Source organism: Hyperoodon ampullatus, assembly GCF_949752795.1.
Source record: "Hyperoodon ampullatus genome assembly, chromosome: 2".
NCBI lineage: Eukaryota > Metazoa > Chordata > Mammalia > Artiodactyla > Ziphiidae > Hyperoodon > Hyperoodon ampullatus.
Genome location: NC_136915.1, coordinates 56563031 through 56585825, shown reverse-complemented (window position 1 = coordinate 56585825; position 22795 = coordinate 56563031). Strand labels below are relative to the sequence as shown.

At 34.5% G+C, this 22795-nt stretch overlaps 1 protein-coding gene across 3 annotated transcripts in view; it reads right to left on the bottom strand.

The window, feature by feature from the left end:
- Window positions 1–22795, bottom strand: part of RAVER2 (ribonucleoprotein, PTB binding 2) — a gene marked incomplete at both ends in the record, with an annotated part of 107779 nt that overhangs the window by 36112 nt on the left and 48872 nt on the right. Inside the window, 5 exons of one of the 3 annotated variants that reach the window (XM_079698572.1) lie at window positions 5922–6190; window positions 8124–8235; window positions 8394–8498; window positions 10171–10256; window positions 20444–20570. In XM_079698572.1, the coding sequence (XP_079554698.1) occupies window positions 5922–6190; window positions 8124–8235; window positions 8394–8498; window positions 10171–10256; window positions 20444–20570 (699 nt within the window). The remainder of the gene's footprint in view (window positions 1–5921; window positions 6191–8123; window positions 8236–8393; window positions 8499–10170; window positions 10257–20443; window positions 20571–22795) is intronic. The other 2 variants (XM_079698573.1, XM_079698574.1) reach the window with 2 other exon arrangements.

Genomic DNA, 22795 nt, shown 5'->3' with positions numbered 1-22795 from the left:
ATGAAAATGGAAACACAACATACCAAAACTTATGGGCTGCAGAAAAAGCAGCTTAAAAGGGAAGTTTATAGCAATAAATGTCTACATGAAGAAAAAAGAAAGATCTCAAAGAAACAATCTAACTTTACACCTCAAGTTACTAGCAAAAGAAGAACAAACCAAGCCCCAAATTAGCAGAAGAAAGGAAATAATAAAGATTAGAGCAGAAATAAATGAAATAGCACTATAAACACAGATCAATGAAATTAAGTGTTAGGTGTTTTGAAAGGATAAACAAAATAGACAAATTTAGCTACAATAACCAAGAGAAAAAGAGAAAAGACTCAAGTAAATACAACTGACCCCTGAACAACAAGAGTTTGAATTGTGCAGGTCCACTTATATGTGGATTTTTAAAAATAAACATAGTACATGTATTTTCTTTTTACATCTTTGAATTAACTAATTGTGGGGAAAAGTTTGTGTTCAATTAGTGATCACAATCCATGTAATCAAAAAGGGTCCTGATTCTATCCAAACTGTTTCAGCTTCCTGTCCTTGAGAGAGTCATTTATCAATGCCTTTGTTTTGGAGGCAGAGATATCAGTACATGGATTTTTCACTGCTCAGCAGGTCAGTGCCCCTAACCCCTTTGTTGTTTAAGGGTCAACTGCAGTTATAAATGGAAGAGGAGACATTACAACTACAGATACCACAGAAATACAAAGAATCATAAGTGATTATTATCAGCAAATATATGCTAAAAAATTGGGTAACCTATGAAAAAATGGATAAATTGCTAGAAACATACAACCTACCAAGACTGAATCAAGAAGAAATAGAAAATATGAACAGACCAATAATGAGTAAGGAGTAATCAAATACCTGACAACAATGAAAAGCCTGGGACCAGGTGGTTTCACTGCTGAATTCTACCAAACATTTAAAGAAGAATTAACACCAATCCTTCTGAAATTCTTCCCAAAAACTGAAGATGAAGGAATACCTCCTAACCTATTTTATGAGGTCAGCACTGCCCTCATACCAAAGCCAGACAAAAACATTACAAGAAAAGAAAACTACAGGCCAATATCCCTGATGAACACAGGTTCAAAAATCCTTAACACAATACTAGCAGCCCTAAATGAAATACTGGCAACCTGAACTTGACAACACATTAAAAGGACTGTACTCTGTGATCAAGTGGGATTTATCCCTGGGATGCAAGGATGGTTCAACACAGGCCAATCAATAAATGTGATACACCACATTAACAGAATAAAGGATAAAAACCATATGACTGTCTCAATAGATGCAAAAAACACCTTGGACAAAATTCAACATCATTTCATGATCAAAACTCTCAACAAACTGGGCATAGAGGAAATCTATATACCTCAACATAATAAAAGCCATATATAAAGGACATGCCCACAGCTAACATCATAGCTTTTCCTCTAAGATCAGGAAAAGGACAAGGATGCCCACTCTCACCACTTTTATTCAACACAGTATTGGAAGTCCTAGCTAGAGCAATTTGGCATGAAAAAAGAAATAAAAGGCATCTAAATCAAAAAGGAAGAAATTGAACCATCTCTGTTTGCATCTGTTGCATTTCTATATACTAACAATGAACTATTTGAAAAGAAATTAAGAAAACAATCCCAGTTATAATACTACCAAAAAGACTAAAATACTTAGGAATAAATTTAGCCATTAGGAATAAATTTAGCCAGTGAGGTGACAGAACTGTATACTGAAAACTATATGACACTGATAAAAGAAATCAAAAATTACACAAATAACTGGAAAGATATCCTGGGTTCATGGATTAGAAGAATTAATATTGTTAAAATGTCCACACTGACCAAAGTGATCTACAGATTCAATGCAATCCCTATCAAGATTTCAATGGCACTTTTCACAGAAATAGAATGAACAATCCTAAAATTTATGTGGAACCACAAAAGATCCTGAATAGCTAAAGCAATCTTGAGAAAAAGTTCAAAGTGGAGGCATCACACTTCCTGGTTCCAAACTATATTACAAAGCCATAGTCATCAAAACAGTATGGTACTTGCATAAAAACAGACACCCTGACCTATGAAAAGAATAGAGCCCTAAAATAAAGCCATATATATGTGGTCAACTAATATTTGAAAAGGGTGCCAAGAATACACAATGGGTAAAGGACACTCTCTTTAATAAATGGGTGTTGGGAAAACTGTATGTCCATATGGAAAAAAATGAGACTGGATCCTGATCTTACACCACACACAAATATTTACTCAAATTGGATTAAAGACTTAAATATAAGACCTGAAACCATAAAACTAGAAGAAAATATAGGGGAAAAGCTACTTGACATTGGTCTTAGCAATCATTTTTTTGGATATGACAGCAAAAGCATAGACAACAAAAGCAAAAATAAGCAAGTGCTAAAAAGCTAAACTAAAGAGCTTTTCTACAGCAAAGGAAACAATCAACAAAATTAAAAGGCAACTTATGGAATGGGAGAACATATTTGCAAACCATATATCTGAGAAGGGGTTAATATCCAAAATATATTTAGGAACTCATATGACTCAATAGCAAAGAAAACAAATAACCCAATTAAAAAATAGCAAAGAATCGGAATAGACATTTTTGCAAAGAAGACATACAGGTGGCCAATAGGCATATGAAGAGGTCCTTAACATCACTAATCATTGGGGAAATGCAAATCCAAAACCACAATGAGACATGATGTTGGTGAGGATGTGGAGAAATTGGAACCCTCGTGCTTTGCTGGTGGAAATGAAAAATGGTACAGTTGCTGTGGAAAATAGAACGGCAGTTCCTCAAAAAATAAGATATAGATGTACCATGTGATTCACCTATTCCACCTCTGGGTAAATACCCCAAAGAACTGAAAACAGGGACTCTAACAGATATTTGTATATAGCAGCATTTTCCACAAGAGCCCAAAACGGAAACAACCCAAATGTCCATCAATGGACAAATGGAGAAAGAAAATGTAGTCTAGGGACTTCCCTGGTGGCACAGTGGTTAAGAATCCACCTGCCAATGCAGGTTTTGAGCCCCGGTCTGGGAAGATCCCACATGCCGCAGAGCAACTAAGCCAGTGTGCCACAACTATTGAGCCTGCGCTCTAGAGCCCGTGAGCCACAACTACTGAAGCCCTTGCATCTAGAGCCCATGCCCTGCAACAAGAGAAGCCACTGCAATGAGAAGACCGCACACCGCAACGAAGAGTAGGCACCACTCGCCGCAACTAGAGAAAGCCTGTGGGCAGCAACAAAGACCCAACACAGCCAAAAATAAATAAATTTAAAAAATCTTGTAATGTAGTCTATAAATACAATAGAATATTATTCAGCCTTTAAAAAAAGGAAATTCCAATACATGCTGTAACGTTGATGACCCTTGAAGACACTATGGTGATGGAAATAAGTCAGACACAAAGGACAAAAATTGTATCATTCCACTTACTTTGGGTACCTAGAATAGTCAAATTCTAGGACAGAAAGTAAACAGTGTTTACTGGAGGCTGGGGAGAAGGGAAAATGGAGAGTTGCTGAATGGGTACAGAGCTGCAATATGGGATGATGAAAAAGTTCTGGAGATGGATAGTAGTGATAGTTGCAAAACAATGTGAATGTACTTAATGCCACTGAGTTGTACACTTAAAATTCACATCTCACCCCTATCTCTCTGAATCAGATTCTCAGAGCTGAGGAAGTTGGAATCCAACCCTCTCCATCTTTTTTTTTTTTTTTAAACTCCAGTGGTGATTCTGACAAAAAGACAGAATCAAGAATCACTGGTCAGGGGCTTCCCTGGTGGCGTAGTGGTTGAGAGTCCGCCTGCCGATGCAGGGGACACGGGTTCGTGCCCCGGTCTAGGAAGATCCCACATGCCGCAGAGCGGCTAGGCCCGTGCGCCATGGCTGCTGAGCCTGCGCGTCCGGAGCCTGTGCTCCTCAATGGGAGAGGCCACAACAGTAAGAGGCCCACGTACCGCAAAAAAAAAAAAAAAAAAAAAAAAAAAAAAAAAAAGAATCACTGGTCAACATAATATTAAAGATGCAGGTCTAAAAATTTACAGCCGAGTTTAACCAACTGTTTAACAAAGTCCAAAATTCTGCTACATACTTGGAAAACATACTTTGAGGTTACCTGGTCCAAGCCCCTATTGTCAGGAAAGAAGAATCACTTCTACAACAATCTGTACAGATGTTCACCTGGGGTCTGCATAATCATTTTGAGTGATATGACATTCACATCTTTGTGAAAGTGTCAAACTTTTTCTTTGTTTGAAAACTTCAACTGTTCTTTGTTATATTAAGCCTAAATATGCTTTATTGTATGTCATACTTATCGGACTAATTCTGCCCACTAGAGAAACATAAAATACCATGTGATTAGACTGGTCTGTAAATTTTTTTTTTTAATGTCAAATTAAATGTCAGCTGGTCAACCCTTGCCAAGTTCCATGTATCTATTCCCTTCAATTCTTCTTCACGGGACTTGTTTTCCAGGCCCTGCCCCACTTCACCTGTCTTCTTCCAGATACACTCTCATTTGCCCATTATGTGAATCACCTCAAGTCCAGTTTTTCTAAAGACCCTAGTGCTTTCAATGAATTAAAATGTCTGTGCAAAAAGATACAGACTATTCATATATGAGTTTTATTTGACTTCCCTCAATAACTTAAGCAATTAATCCTGCAGATAAATTTTTAAAATTCATTCTATGAAGAACCACCTTAGCTTCCTCAATGTACAATTATAGGCATTCTATCCATACCTCCTGCCATGACTAGGTGACACCAAAACCTCTTACAAAGTCAATATTATTATTTTGACATTTGAATATAGCCAACTACAAGAATTGTTTCCTCACATGCCACTTCTAATCCAAAGGGTATTCTAGGGTATAAGTAAAAAAAATTAAATGTACTTTATTCTACCTACCAATTATAACATTTACAAATATCAGTGGTTTATAAACCAATAAAATTTTGGGTAAAAACCAAGAATTAAAACCAAGATTAGATTCTTTTGAACAGACCAGAGATTAATAACTGGCTTTGAAATTTTTCAGATAAAATAGAATTTATTCTACCTTTAAATATTAAAATAATACTTAATTAGCTAGAGAATATACATTTTAGAAAAAATTAGTATATTTTAAAGAACAGCATTATTATTTACTAAGAAATCCTTATAAATATCATTATATAATTGGATAAGTATTAATGGTACTACTACACTTTTCCAAACTACAAAATTTTGAATTTACATTCCTTTATATTTGAAAACTATGCATATCTCAAAAGTTTTTAGAAAAGCAAATGTTTATAGGAATAAAGAATTCATATTTAAATATTTTATAATAACAGATTTTAAAAACATTTTATAAAAATTAAATTATTTTATTTACAGACAAACTGGCAAGTAATTAAGCAGAATCCCAAACATCATTTGGCATAACTTATCAAAGGATGGATTTTTGTTTGTTTATAATGACAGGTTTTGTTTTTTTTTTAGAGTCCAATATTTTCTTCTCTTTTGAGAAGTAAATGTACAGTATGAAAAAGCCTTCATGTCATTGACATATTATAGGAATTATCTAGTTTATAATCCATATTTATATACTTCAAGTATATTATCAACTTCCTTTGAAATTCAAAAATAGTTAAGATTACTTGATACTTCATAAATTATACCACCTGTAAAATAACCAAAAATTAGATTACTCTCGAATTAGAATAATTTCATTTAAGATATAGTTTAAAAGGAATATATATATATATTTCTTTGTAGTATATACATAATGTAGTATACACATATATACTTCATGTATATAAATGTGTGCATTTATATGTATGTGTATGCAAGCATGTACACACTCACACACACACACACACAGTTTTCTTACCCCTGAACTTATCTCCAGGCCTTTTGGCTGACTTTGTTGTTGTTTATGATGTCCCGTGAGCAAGCCTCCAGCAGTAAGGTTTGGAAAGCTCTGAAGATAAGCCTGTGACCCTGAGAAATTTCCTTCTGCCATCCCCACCAAGGCTGGCTGTTTCTCCTGAGTGTTCCCGTGCCCTGGCCCAGCTTGTCCAGCAATGTGCTGATTTGGAAGGAATGGTAACATGCCCATGCCAGCTGTTATAGTTGTTTGAGTTGGAATCAAATTAGATGCTGTAGTGAACCACAAATGCAAAAAGTTTTTGGTTAGATGAGGCTTATTCACAATAGTCCTTTTGATTTTGTCAAGTTATGGGCAAAATGTGCAGAAACCTATTTTTTAACCTAATAGAGAACAGTTAAAATACAAAAGGTGAGGTTAAAGGTTATAAATTAGCAGCCTCCTGTATGGAAAAACAAAAACCTCTAATAGTAATCATGCTTTTCCTATTTTCAACAACTTCCAGGATAATCTCAAGGATATTATATTTTTTAGTTCCAAGTTTTAATTGTACATTTTAGAAGGTGAGAGCAAAATTTATATACTTTTTGGCACTTAAGTTATATCAGTGCCTTTTTTTTTAATGCCCAGTCATTGTAATTTGCCTGCTTTCATATTTGAAGGGAATAATTACCTAAGCCTTCAGTTTAAAAAAAGTCTCTGACACTCAAAAGTTAATAAAGTTACATTAAACCCAACAATATATTTAGTCAGCCAGCTTGCACCAGCTCCTAAGAGTCAACTGTGCTATCTTTTCCCAGCTCTTGAGTTCAACGTCTTTGCATAGGTAACCTGAAATCAGCCATGGTTGGACTGTTTACACACAGAAATCCACAAATGCTACAAATCAAGATTTTTTTTTAACCCAGAGAGCTGGTTTTTAAACACCAGCACACCACTGGTTTAAAAAAAATCAATGTTTATGAATAGCTAAGCACCAAATGAAAGTTTAACACATTAAAGTTTTACATTTTTATTTACAGGGAATAACAAGAAATTCTGGAAGAAATAAAATTTTAATAGGAAAATTCTGAACCATTCAATTTTTTAAAACTCTATAGGTCAAAACTAAATGAAAAGAGCTAGTTTTGACAACTATCTTAATTAAATCAAAGTTATATTTTACAAATTCACTAAACAAATTTCTTAAATTATTTTTAGTACTAACTATTTAGAGATAGATTCTCAGTTCTATCTTTTAGCAATATATTTATTTGGACACTTTGAATTTTCAGTGTTCTTAAAGCAGCAGTGCTAAAGCAAATGGCTAGTTATTTAATCCAACACAAATTATAAATATCTGTATAAGCTTTTAGGCATACAATATTTAATTTTTAGGACAGACTCTATCACACCATAAAAATTTCTATACCTGTCTGTGTACTGGTTTAACTTTTGTCCAGTCAATTCCAATAATCTGAATTGATTATTTGACCATTTGACTTGGTTTTATGTACAAGAGGCTAAATATGCTACCCATATTTAACTGACTTGGTTTTTTTTCTTTTTTATCACTGGTGGACTTTCTCTTTTTTTTCCCCTCAGCATGCTCACTTCGAACAAGTTTCAGTTAAACTTCAAATTGAAAGTGCCTTTCAAAATCCCATAAGACATCTTGGTATACTACCATGCTATTATTCTGAAAAGAGAAATAATTGTTCCGTTTAAATTTGTTATATTTTAGAAGCACATAATACACATTTTTTTTACTACTAATTTGGAGCTCACATTTTAGAAATGATACAAATAAACAATCAAACTTTAAATTTATAATTACCAGATATTTCTTAATAAAAGCTAAGGGTTTCTTATCCAGGCAAAAATTAAATGGATTCCTATGTAATGTGCTGTCAGCCCAGTGGGCAGCATGTCAGTCTCAAATAGATCTATGTCTTTGCCTCATGCTGCTGTGAACCTTCATCAAATATTAAAGCATATCCAACAGAGAAAGTCTTATCCTGGCATAGAAGCAAGTCCATCAATAAATAACTACCAATAGTATTCTAATATTAAAAATAGAAAAGCCAAGAGGGCTCTTGAAATTTTAAATGATTGAATAAAACTCAAATCTGACCTTCCTGTAAATAAAAGTAGAATACAGGTACCCTATCTTTAAATCTCAAATCTGACTGTTTACTGACGTCTCAGCAAACACACATAATTTACTTTTATGTGCTTCTCCAAGATGGCCCAACTCTGTTTTCAATGGAAGCGGTGACCCTATCCCTACTGCAGCTTGAAGTACCATAGCTGGGGGTTCTCCAAGTAAGCCTGGTTTCTGCAAAAGAAGAGAAGAAAAGACTTTTGCTCACGGCAGCAAGACATAACCTAATAAAAAAGCTACACATGTGAAAATTCATTAACAATCTGACCAACAGTCTGATTACATAAAAGGAATGAACTCATTTCAAATGAAAACAATAATTCCATACTTACATTATTAGTATGAATATTCTCAAACTTCATTAATTGTTGCTGTGCCAGTGGTACATGAGAAAGATTCTGAAGAAATAAATTAGAAGTATTACCCATAAGTGAGCTCTGTGAAAATGATAAAACATTAAGTTAGTTTAACTTTGAAGAGCTACTTGTTGTGTAATTCATTTTAAATTTCAATTCCTGAGTTGATCTGAGCAAAAGCAACAGCTTCTTAATATTCTACTTTCTAATTATGGGCAACACTAATTAATTCTTTCAATAATACACAAGATGTGACCATACAGTCATGGAACTAATTCCATTTCCCTTCCTTCTTTTCTTTCATCCTTCCTCCCCTCCCCTCACCCCTTTCTGGCTTTGATGTATCATTCAATCATTTATTTATTCATTTCATCATTCAACAAAGATTTATTGAGCACTTCTATGTGTCAGGCACTGTGCTACAATATGATCTGCCCTCATGGATCTTATAGTCCCCTGAGGAAGGGAGACATTAATTAATTATAAAAACATACAATTAAAAATGGCAATGAGTGTATGAAGGAAAAATACAAGGAGCTATGGGAACAAACAGTGGTGGAACTTGATTTAGACTGGTAAATTCAAGGAAGGTTTCCCTGAGGAACTAACTCTTGCACAGAGATCTGAAGGCTGTGGAGAAATAACTAGGTGAAGTCTGGGGGAACAAGGTGGTGCTGCGGTGGGAAGTATTCCAGGCAGAAGAACAGCAGGAGCAAAGACCTAAGGAGAAGAGAAGAAAGCCCTTCACGGACCAAAAGCAGTTCACCAGAACTGGGACAGTGACACCTAAGGCATATGAGAGGCAAGAGAGGCCAGCTTAGACAGGCCCTCAAGGCAAAATTAAGCAGTGGTCTTTATTTTAAAGTAAAGGGAATATTGTCAATACTCTGGTCTCCCCTCCCATATCACTTTAAACCTTATTGTAATTAACTGTTTAATGCTTGTTTTCTCTATTTGTTGAAATTCTATAAGGATAAGGACTGTGAATATTCTGTTCAATGCTATAGCCTCAATGACTAGCAGAGTGTCTAGTACATGTTAGATTTTCAATAAAATATGTTGAGTAAATGAATGAACAATGTACAGGTCATAAGTTAGATTCTAAGAATGAAAAATAAACAAATAAGCCTTTTCCTTAAAAAGCTGCGTTTAGGAACAGACATTCATTCATTCAACCTATAACAACCCATTTATCATGTGTTAGGTTTGATTTGTAATTAGGCTTCTATATAGATATAGCCTTAAACAGTACCTGAAATTAGTAGGTAATATTTATCTCCAATATTATGGATATTTATGTACACAAACATAGTTTAAAATACTTATCTGAAAAAGGTAAGAAAAAAATTTTTTACTGTCATAAATATATAAATTATTTCTATAACATTGATTAAATTTTAAAAATTAAGCGTTATTGTTCATTTATTTTTCTTTCTGTAAATACTTTAAGACCACATAAAACTTGTTTTCAGCCTGAGTTATTTATAGAAAAATATACCACAAAACATACCTCTTCCCTTCTGAATGCCCTACAAATAGGAATCAATAAATATATAAACTATGATGCTTTGATTACCTTAATTTTATCTGATTTCCTTATTAAGTTCTGTTTTTATGTAGGTACACTTACTACTAAGAATTTTATTTGAAAACAAAATACTCATTTAACTCCTTGAGAACTTTAAGTGTAAAGAATAAACAAAATATTCACTCCAAATTTTTGATGCTTCAGTACTCAATGCTATTTATATACCTGATGTGCTTTATTCAAATGTAAAAATGCAGGGGAGATGGATGGATTCATCAGATGTGGCGAGCTGTGAGGTGTTCCAAGAACTGCTTTAAGAAAATAAAAGTAAAAATTTAACTTTATGATATATATGGAATTAAAAAATAAATAAAACAAACTCCAAAAAGGGTAAATGAATATTTCTTTAAACTTTTCACATATGTAGTGGAAGTTCAATGATATACTGACCTTGTCATTGTACAAAAAGTGACAGGCTCCTTTCTTTGTGATTCAACTCTAGAATTTGATTTAAAATTCCAACACCTTCTGTCTTAATGGTAAAACACCAAACCTATCCTTTCTCTTCTCTGGCACTTAATGCAAGAAAACTAATTCCACCTTTTAATAAGTATAATACTAATTGAACCCATGTTATTTGCTTAGTATTTTTGTTAGGTTTTTTTGGGTATTCTGGCAGTGAGTCAGGTGGGAGGGGAAGGACAATATACAATCCTTGTCGTTAAAGCTTATAATCCAATTGAGAAGAGAATATGTACATTTTAAAATATTTCATAAAAAAACCTAAAGAAACAACGATATCGTACATAGTTGATAAAAGGAATAAATGATAACCATACTCTATCAAGTTTGTCTAAGAGTACAAATACCAGAGTACATATCAGAAGAGATATTTTAAGAACATACAATATACAGACAAAAAGAACCATGAGATAGAAAATATATGAAGCAATTCATCTAATTATTAGATATAAATTGTCGTAATATACAGCTAATTACAATCACAGAAGGTCAGGCTTAGAAAGTACTTCAAAAAGCACGTAATCCAATGATCAAACATATTTGAAATTTATACATAACACTGCTACAAGTTCATTCATGCTTTAAAAACTTTGTTTCAAATTTTTGTTACTTGCGGAGGCAATCCATTACATCTTTGGAAAACCGACCATTAGAAAGCACTTTCTTTAGAATGAACCAGTTTCAATGATAGATGATGGGAAGATTAGATCATTAGGATAAGATGCTTATAAAGGAAAATACTGTTTATTAGGAAAGAGGGGTAAAGATCGTTATTTCATAATGATTAAGGGGTCAATTCATCAATTAGGATGCAACAATCTTAAATGTCTGTGGACCAAATAACAAAGCTTCAAAATATATGAAGCAAAAATTTCTAGAACTGAAAGGAAAAGTAGACAAATCTACAATTATGGTTAGAGATTTCAATACCACTTCCTCTCATTTTTCAGAGTCACTGTATTTTGTTATAAAACATTAAAATATTTTTTCACAGCTTTTAGTGAATATAGTATTTCCCAGTTTAAAACAACAACAACCAGAATTAAAACATTCTGAAAATGTCCACAGTCTCACATCTAACTGCCCTTACCCTTAGATCTTGGCTAGGTCTCCCATTGAGCCTCTTGCTCCCCTCAATAATTGACAGCATAAGTTGACTGAAAACCAGTAAGGATATAGGAGACTTGAACAACACTATCAACCTAAAATTTATATACAAAGGATTATAAAGCTGAGATGAAGTGACAGAGTGGCATGGGCTTATATATACTACCAAGTGTAAAATAGATAGCTAGTGGGAAGCAGCCTCACAGCACAGGGAGATCAGCTCAGTGCTTTGTGACCACCTAGAGGGGTGGGATAGGGAGGGTCGGAGGGAGACGCAAGAGGGAGGGGATATGTGGATGTATGTATATGTATAGCTGATTCACTTTGTTATAAAGCAGAAACTAACACACCATTGTAAAGCAATTATACTCCAGTAAAGATGTTAAAAAAAAAAAAACTGATTTGCAAGGCAGAAAGAGAGACACAGACGTAGAGAACAAACATATGGACACCAAGGGGGGAAAGAGGGGCAGTGGGGGTAGTGGAGGTAGTGGTGGGATGAATTGGGAGATTGGGATTGGCATATATACACTAATATGTATAAAATAGATAACTCATAAGAACCTGCTGTATAAGAAAATAGTCTTAAAAAAAAAAAGAAAACTGATGTTCATGGTCAAAAAAAAAAAAGGATTATAGTACGTCATGACCAGGTGTGGCTTACTGTAGGAGTGAAAGATTGGTTTAACATTCAAAAATCAATCAATATAATTCATCATGATAACAGACCAGAAATAAAAAAGCCACATTGATGATATCAATATATGGAGAAAAGCATTATATAAATCCCAGCAATTATCATGATAAAATATCTCAGCAATATAAAAATAGAAGAAAAACTTCCCAGCTTGAAAAAGGAAATCTGTGAATAAAAGACTATAGCTAACATAATGCTTAATAATAAAAGAATGAATGTTTTCTCTGTAAGATCAGGAACAAGGCAAGGATGTCCACTCTCATCAGTTCAATGCACAAATTTTTCAGGAATTTCTATCAACTGCAATAAAGCAAGGAAAAAAAAGGTATACATATTGCAAAGGAAGAAGTAAAACTGTGTTCATTTGTAGATGACATGATTGCCTATACAGAAAATCCTAAGGGCAATACCTACTATTGATAGAAATAGAAAGCAAGGCTGCAAGATACAAGATAAATAGACAAAATCAATTGTACTTGTATATGCTAGCAACAAGCAACAGGAAATTGAAATTTAAAAAGTAATACTATTTAAAATAGTATCAAGAATATATAAAGAACTCAGCAACAAAAAGACACACAACCCTGTTTAAAAATGGGCAAAGAACTTAATTAAGCATTTCTCCAAAAGAAGACATAAAAATAGACAACAAGCACAAGAAAAGATGCTCAATATAATTAGTCATTAGGGAAATTCAAATCAAAACCATGATGAGTTGCCAGTTGATTCCTATTTGGATGGCTAAAATTAATAATAATTTAAAAAACCCAGAAGGTAACAAGAGTCTATAAAGTTATGGAGAAATTGGAACCCTCATACTTTGCTTTGAGAATGTAAAATGGTGCAGCCACTGTGGAAAACAGCTTGGCAGTTCCTTAACAAGTTAAACATAGAATAACCATATGACCCACCAATTCTAGTTCTAGGAATATAACCCCAAAAGAACTGAAAACAAATGTTAAAATGCTTGTACATGAATATTCATAGCAACACTCTTCACAAGAGTTGAAAAGTGAAAACAACTCAAATGTCCATCAATGCTACATGCATACAATGGAATATTATTCAGCCAAAAAAAGGAATGAAGTACTGATACATATTACAGTACTCAAAAACATCATGCTCAGTGAAAGAAGCCAGACACCAAAAGTCACATAGAGACTTCTGTTTATATGAAACATCCAGACTAAGCAAAAGCGTAAAGACAGAAAGCAGATTGGTTGTTGCCAGGGCCTGGACAGAGGAGGAAATGGGAGTAACAGTTTCATGGGTCTGGATTTTATTTTGAGGTAATGAAAATGTTTGAAAGTAGGCAGAGTTGGTGATTACACAACATTGTGAATGTACCAAATGCCACTGAATTACTGACTCTGAATTCTGCCTCAGAAAATTACTGCAATAAAAAAATAGCATCAAGGAACATGCAATGCTATGGATAAATCTGAAAAAGTATGTGTAAGATTTATACCCTGAAAACTACAAAATATTGCTGGGAGAAATTAAAGAAGACCTAAATAAATGGAGAGATATACTGCACTTATGGCAAACTGTTGTCAATTCTGCACAGATTAGCATACAGATTCAACACATTCCAATCAAATTTCCAGCAGACGTTTTTCATAGAAATTGACAGCTGATTCTAAAATTTATATGCAAATACAAAGGACCTAGGATAGGCAAAACAAAGAGAAAAAGAACAGAGTTGAAGGACTTACACTAACTGATTTCAGGACTTATTATAAAACTGTATATAATCAAGACAATGTAGTATTGATATAAAGGCAGACATTTAGATCAATGGAATAGAAACAGAAGAGTCCAGAGATAGAGCCATATATGTATGGTCAATTGAATTTTGAAAAAAGTGTTAAGAAATTCAATGAAAAAGGATAATCTTTTTTAACAAATGACGCTGGAACAACTGTAAAAAAAAATTAACCTGGACCTTTACCTCATATCATAAACAACAATTAACTTGAAATCATTCATCAACCTAAACTTAAGAGGTAAAATTATAAAACTTCTTGAAGAAAACATATAAGAACATCTTAGTGACCTTGAATTTGGCAAAGATTTCTTAAATATGACACAAGAAGTATGAATTATAAAACAAAAAATAATAAACTGGACATTGTCAAAATTAAAAATTTTGCTCTTCAAAAGATATTGTTAAGAAAATAAAAGGATAACCTACAGAGTGGTTGCAAACCCATATGTCCAATAAAGGACTTGTATCTAGGATAAAAAACCCTAACAACTTAATAAGAAGATAAACAACCTAATTTTAAAATGTACAAAATATCTTAAAAGATACATTAACAAAGAAGGTATAAAGATGGCAAATTAGTACATTAAAAGATGTTCAAAATCATTTGTCAAAAGGGATATTCAAATTAAAACCACAATGAGATAGCACTATAAACCAAATAGAAAGACTAAAATTAAAGGATCAACAGATCAAATGTTGGTGAGGATACTGAACAAACTAGAGCCCTGGACACTGATGGTGAGAATATAAAATGGTTCAACCACATTAGAAAACAGTTGGAAGAGTGTCTTACAACTTAAACATACATCTATCATATGACCCAGCCATTCCACAACTATGTCTTTATCCAAGAGAAATGAAAGCATAAGTCTACATAAAGATTAGAAGCAAATGTTCACAGCAATTTTATCTGTAATGACCCCAAACAGGAAATAACCCAATGTTCAACAAATCAATGAAAATGGAAATTGTAGAACTGAATACTACTCAGCATTAAAAATGAAAAAAAAACTATTGATACATGCAGCAACATGGATGAATCTCAAAATAATAAGCCGAGGGAAAGAAGCCATACGGTACATACTGTGTGACTCCATTTATATAAATTTCTAGAAAATACAAACTATAGTGACAGAAAGCAAATTGGTAGTTTCCTGGGGATGGGGGGAGGGGTTACAAAGAGGCAAAAGGAAAGTTTTGAGAGTAATGAATATGTTCATTATTTGGATTATGGCGATAGTTTCATGGGTTATACATATGTTAAAGCTTATCAATTTGTACAATTTAAATATGTGCAGATGAATGTGCCTCAGTTATACCTCAAGAAAGCTGTTAAAAATACAATTTAGATTCTAAGTAATTATATACTAAACTTTAAAACAGACACACACACAAGGACAGAGAGAAAGAAATCTACAATATTTACACTATACTGTATATTTTTAAGGTAGTTAGAAGGTCTGGATTGAAAAGAAAAGATCAGTACGCTTCAAGTAACATAAACTAGATGTAGAAGGAAAATCGACCTGACGGTCGTGCACAGATTAGATCAGACAGAAAAGGAGGCAGAACAGAAAAGTAGTTAGAAGTTTACAGACTAGATCATATATAACAAGGTATGCATAACTTGTGCAACAGACAGGTTAAGGAAGGAGTTTAATCAGTAAACAATATTTAAGTACTTTTCACTATAAATAGCAGTTCTGTCCTAGGTGCCTGAGATGAACAAAACAGATAAATCTTTGCCATTATGGAGCCTCCTCTAGTCTAGTGGAAGAGAAGGCAATAAACAAGTAGATATATGTCAGTTACTTGACAAAATGATACACTGAGAAAGAAGTTTGGGCAAGGGTTTAAATACAAATATATCATACAGGCATACTTCAGGTTTGGTTCCAGGCCACTCCAATAAAGTGATTATCACAATAAGGCAAGTCACACAATTGTTTTAGTTTCCTGGTGCATATAAAAGTTATGCTTATGCTATACTGTAGTTTATTAAGTGTGTGATAGCATTATGTCTAAAAAACAATGTATATACCTCAATTTAAAATGCTAAAAATGCTAACCATCATCTGACAAAAGCAGTGTTGCCACAAACCTTCAATTTGTAAAAAAAAAAAAAAAAATAGTATCTGTGAAGCACAGTAAAATATGGCACAATTGTGTATATATGTATCATATAATATAAACAAATTACAGAGAATTATGATCCTTTTTAATTATTTGTTTGTTCAGAGGCCTCTGTGAAGAGCTCAGGATATAGTAAGGGATATAGTTAAGATATAGTAAAAAAACATAGTAAAGGAAAAACGAATGAAATTTATTGATTAACAAGATAGCTTGTCTTTCCTGAACACCAAGAAACTTTCCATACACTCTCTCTTTGCATGTGTTCAAGTAAGGTATTTAACCCTCTTCCCTGGCCATTCCAAACAAAGAAAAAGCTATCAGTGTAATAATGAAATATCTTTCTTAAAACAGTAAGAGTAGCACTAAAATAAAAAAGCCTAATCTCATATGGTCATACACCAATCTGAGTAGAAAAGCAGAGTGGAGAATACATATCTTAGATGAAAACATGAGACAAAAATCATTTGGGGGAGAAGTTACTAAAGATAGTCCAGGTATGAACTATACCTTCTAAGAGACACAAGAGTGTAATATACTTCTTTAAACTCTGATACAATCTTGGACTGCATTAATAGAAATATAATGATCATAGGAAGGAAATCCCACTGCATTCTGTGCTGATTAGAACCCATCTATAGGATAAGTTCATGTCCGTGTACACCATATTTCAGGGCAACCCAGACAACCTAGGTATCTCTACAAGAGGACAACTTGGGCGGGGGGTGCTCTAGAGAGCGTATCCTATGACATGTTATGTAAAGTCAAATACAGAGCTATAGTTTACAAACAGAATAGAAGAGGTGTATAAAGAGAACCATACTCAATATTTTGTCATAACATATAAGGGAAAAGAATTTGAAAAAGAATATATATATATGAATCACTTTGCTGTACACCTGAAACTAACACATTGTAAATCAATTATACTTCAATAAAAAAATAAAATAAATACAATTGTTCTTAAAAAAGAGAACTGTTATTTATATTTACTTTCATCTTAAAATATAAAAATATTAAGCTTTATCATTTCTTAATATATGGATTGACAAAGGTACATTCATGTAATTGACATATAAGTGATACACATACTGTATATATTGGGGCTCTACTAAAAATATACTTTACTTGTGACAAAGTGAGAGAGTGGCATGGACATATATACACTACCAAATGTAAAACAGTTAGCTAGTGGGAAGCAGCTGCATAGCACAGGGAGATCAGCTCAGTGCTTTGTGACCACCTAGAGGGGTGGGAGGGAGGGAGACGCAAGAGGGAAGAGATATGGGAACATATGTATATGTATAACTGATTCACTTTGTTATAAAGCAGAAACTAACATGCCATTGTAAAGCAATTATACTCCAATAAAGATGTTAAAAAATAATAATAATAAAAATAAAAATATACTTTACTGATAGAGTTGCACAGTCAAAAAATAAATAAATAAAATGAGACCACTGGTCTGGAGAACAGAAGACAAAGAAAATCAAAGATGACTAAGGTTTCATGATAGCTGTCTTCAACATTAGAAGGCTTTTCTTATGGAAGAAGGAATAGATTTATTCTGTGTTTCCTCATAGGAAGAACTAGAATAGGTGGCTAAAAGTCATAGAAATCACCATCTAATATAAGGGAAAACCTAGTAATTAAATATGTCAAACCAGGGAATAGCTGCTTTGGAAAATAATGAGCTGCTCTATGCTTTGAGTAGTCAAGACATACAAAGGATATCGCTATACCATTAAAATTGTAGAAGGGATATCTGACTGCATAGTAGGCTGAGCTGGACACCTCTAAAGCTACTTCTTACACAGAGATAATTGATGATTATATGAAGTACTTAATATGAACATTGTTGGTATAATAAAGAATTTAACTGGTCTTTGTCTTTGGTTTCTGGAAGGGAAACTCTAAATCCTTGGAATTTCCCCAGTGATAGGAGTGTCTTTGTTATGCTAATGAGGTGACTCAGTGTGGGCCCCTAGATGGCTTCAGGATGGGGGCTGGTCATACCAGAAAGACCTACCATGTGATTAGAGGACTAGGGCTTTGAGCCATATGATATCAGCCTAACCTCCTGACTTCCAGGGAGAGGAGGGGGACTGGAGATAGAATTCAATAACATGGCCAGTCATGCCTACATAGCAAAACCCCAATAAAAACTCTAGACACTGAAGTTAGTGCAGTAGGGAGTTCTGGCTAATTAATACACACGTGTGCTGCAAGGCAGATGTGCTCTGATTCCATGGGGAAAGAGCACAAAAGCTCTGCAGTCAGGACCTTCCAGTCTGGAAGCCCTAAGTCTCTTGATTAGGCTATTTCTGAGTTACATCTTTTATAACAAAACTGTAATCGTAAGTACAGTAAGTTCCCTACATACGAACCTTCAAGTTGCAAACTTTCAAAGATGCAGATGTGTGTTCACATGTCCAATCACGTAAATTAGTTTACATGGCTGGCGTACCTTGTCACGTGTGTGCATCCTCTACAAGTGGTTGTGCTTTTGTGTACTTTACTGTACAGTATTGTATAGAGTACAGTAGTACAGTATCTTTATTTCAAGCCCAGGATGTCTGGAGGCAAGCGTAAAAGCAGCGGTGATATAGCTGGTACTGTTAAGTGCCAGGAATTGGAGGCCCAGAGAAAGGATGAAGAGAGACAAGAGGAAGAAGAAGTAACTAAAGAACCGAAGAGATTCATGACGCAGGAAATGGCAAGGGGATTTTCTTTATTTGAGGAGGCACTGTTAGTTTTGAGGCACAGGACCCGAACGTAGAATGGTACACAAAGGTTGCAACAGCCGTTCAGAGTGCAATCCAGTGCTACTGTGTCATCTATGACGAGAAAAGAAGGCCTATTACCCAGACATCACTGGATCATTTTTTCAAGAGGGTGGATAGAATTGAATCCAGCAAGGAACCAGAACCTGTGCCGTCAACATCAGGCATGAGTGAAATTGCAGCTTGCCCTCTGTCTCCTATCACTGACAATCCTTCAGCTCTACCACCTCCCACCTCCTCTCCCTCCTCCAGTCAGTAACTCTTCTTGCCTTTCCACTCAATGCCAGCCCCTGGATGCCAACTGTTGTACTGTACTACTGTACTTCTCAAGGTGCTGTACTGTAAGATTAAAAATGTTTTATTTTTTTGTGTTTGTTTTTTACGTATTATTTGTGTGAAAAGCATTAGAAACCTATTTGAGTACAGTACTATATAGCCGACTATGTTAGTTGGGTACCTAGGCTAACTTTGTTGGACTTACAAACAAATTGGACTTACAAACACGCTCTTGGAATGGAACTCGTTTGTATGGGTGGGGACTTACTGTAGAGTGCTTTCCTAAGTTCTGTGAGTCTAACAAATTATTGAACCTGAGGGGGTCACAGGAACCCCCAAATTTGAAGCAAGTTAGTCAGAAGTGAAGGTGACCAGGGGACCTCTGAAGTTGTGGCTGCTGTCTGAAGTAGGGGCAGACCTGCTGGGGACAAAGCCCTTACTTGTAGGATCTGTGTTAACTCTAGGTAGTTGGTGCTAGAACTGAACTGCAATATACTAGTTGGTGTTAGACCAGTTGGAGCTGAAACAGAATAAATAGATTTAATCTAAACATTCGTAATCTAAAGCTTAGTGTTGAATATAGGCATTCATTTCCTCATAATGATAAAACATACATTTTGTGTATGTACAGTTGTGCATTTCAAAAGGTAAATAAACTCTTCTCAATGAATACTAAATATTGAATGTATGCCAATATTATAAAAATTTCCATAATACTTAGAAAATGATGCTTTTCTCATTTTCTAAAAAGTGAAACAATTTCACAATGAAAAAGAAAGAACAGAGAGGAAACAGACCTTTAGCACTTTCCAACAAAGTAATTCTGCCAAAAATATTACATAGAAAAGTATCATATCCTTTGTTTAATATAGGCTGTAACAATGTAGTATATTAAATATTACCTTATTAAGCCATGTGTTACCTGGTTTACAAATTCATGTCAACCAGTAACTAAACTGAAGGTTTAATATTTAATACGTATTAATAGTTTTTTTAAAAAAATCAGGAAACCCATAAGCAGTTTGTCCCTATCAAAAACAGTCAAAACATATTTTCACCTCAGATTAATTAAAATAAATTATATCTTATATATTCACTGATAAATTCTAGAAAAAATAAATATTTTTGGACTAATTTAAGTGTGTTTTTCATGTAAAACAGCACAATTAACTTCATGCCAACATTCTACGTTTAATCAGCACACATGAAGTTTACCTGGTTTAACAGTTCGCCCGCAGAGCTGGGGTTGTAGAAGAACTTGTAACATGGCAGGGTTGTTTAAACTTTTCATAATTTGCACTGGATTTGGCTCTGGAAGTAAGCCCTTTTGATTACTGTGCATCTTCGATGAATACAGAAATAGAAAACATTAGAACAAGGATAAGCACAAAGATGAAACTATAAAGGCTTTTTTCCAGAAATTCTCATTCACCTGATAAGATCTATTTTATGATAACCACAATTTGCTTTATATTATATACTTGTTGTACACATTCTACCACAATTCCTAACTATAAGATATTCTACCATACAACATACGCTGAAATCTTCATAGAATGTTTCAGTTAAGCAGAAATTGGCTTTAAGAGGACTAATGATTTAGTCAGATAAATCTCTTCATACAAGTAGAAAGATATCAGGGGAATCTGAATTTATTAACAGGGAGGTAACCTGTTGACACAGGATGAATATTTTGATACTGTAGAAGAACCTTACTACAATGTTGATCTAAAGCTTAATAATGTGGGATGCCTTACAAAGCAACATTTTTCTTATAATAACGGTCTTTAATTCATTACCTTGATCTCTAATGAGACAAAGATGAACTGGCCTTACATACATGTAATTGGGTAGCTTCCTAAATATATGAAATTGTTCTCAGATTTTAAAAGCCAGCCTGATAGATGAGAATATTAATATAATGATGTAAAAGGAAAACTATAAACTTCCAGCCAGGAGAAAATGGAGAACCGGCAAAGACAACTGGATTCCCTCTCTCATCCCAAGCTGTGACATTAAGAGGGAGAGGGTGATGGATTGAGAACCTGACACTAAACCCGTGAGAAATCCCTGGACAGACACAAGGTAGTGCCTCAAGAGTGTGAGAGAGGCTGGATCCACAGACAGGATAGCTTGGGGAAGGGCCTTTTAGTTGTATAACTGTTTCTTCCTCCACATCACCCCCTAGGGATCATGGCTAGGAAAAAGCAGGAAAACAGCAGCATCAGTCCAGTGACTGCCTAGGAGCAGTGAATTAACAGCAGGGTGTCGTGCAAACTCAGAGACAGTGGGGACCACGTAACACTAGGTAGAGGCACCGAAAACTTCCTTCCCACATCCTCCAACCTTCTCTACTTCCTTCCTCCCACTGGGAAGGGTGGAAGAGTTATAATAGAGGAAGGCAGAACTTGGAAAAGAGCAGGGTTGGGAGAAGAGATCAAGAGGCTCTAAGGGGCAGGGTTGCCTGGCTGGGGTGGGAAAGGGCTGTGGTCAAGGCCAGATGGTCAAGGCAGAGGTTCTCAGCCCTAGGTTCCTGCCTGCCTTCCCTAAACCCTAGCTGAGACCAGCCTTCAGCACTCCTCCTCCATCTCCAGCCCCTCAACCTCTAAACGCTCACATACAAAGAAGCCAACTGCCATACCCGCCTACCAAAGGAGATATGTATCCACAGAACAAAATAACTAGGCACCGGGAGAATGTAGCCACAAAAACTAAAGGCAACAAACTGAAGCACCTATAAGAGACAAAGCAGAATTAAAGGATAGGAAATAATAAGAATGTTAACTAAACATAACAGACATCCTAAAAAAAGATAATATATTTTTATTGGTAACATGAAACAAGGACAAGCAGTTATAAAGAACAACCAATTAGAAATATGAAGTATGAAAAACACAACTGTTGGAGAAAAATAATAGCAGCCATCACTATATATACTTGGCATTGTTCTAAGCATGTTACATGGATTAGATCACTTAATGCCCCAAAACAACTCTATAGGGTTCGTGTTTTTACCCCCATTCTATAGGTGAGGAAACTGGAGAAACTCATAAAACATTATTCTTAAGCTCTACTCTGTGCTTTAACAGATAAGTTAAACAGTAGAATATATGCGACTGAAAAACAAAATAGTGATCTGAAAGGTCAGGTCAAATAAACTTCCCAGAATACATGAGCAAAGGATAAAGAGGGAAATACAAACAAAGTAAAACATGGTAATGAAAAATGCAAACAAAACAAAAGAGAAAACCAAGGCAATGAAGGACTAGAAGTCTTAACATCTATATAATAGGAGTCCCTGAAGGATTAGGAAAAAAAGGGAATCTTTGAAGAAGTAATGGCTGAGAATTTCCCAGTATTAAAGAAAAATTAAAGACCACAAAATGAAAGGGTTCCAAATATGATATAGAAAAAAGCACACACCTGGTTACATTTTTTTGGTGTGAAATTTAAGAACATCAAACACCCCTCCCATACTAAAAACTTCCAGTGAGGAAGAACATATCTCAAAAAAAAAAAAAAAAGAAGCAGATTAATATCATCTTCACTCTCAAAGCGTCAACCCTG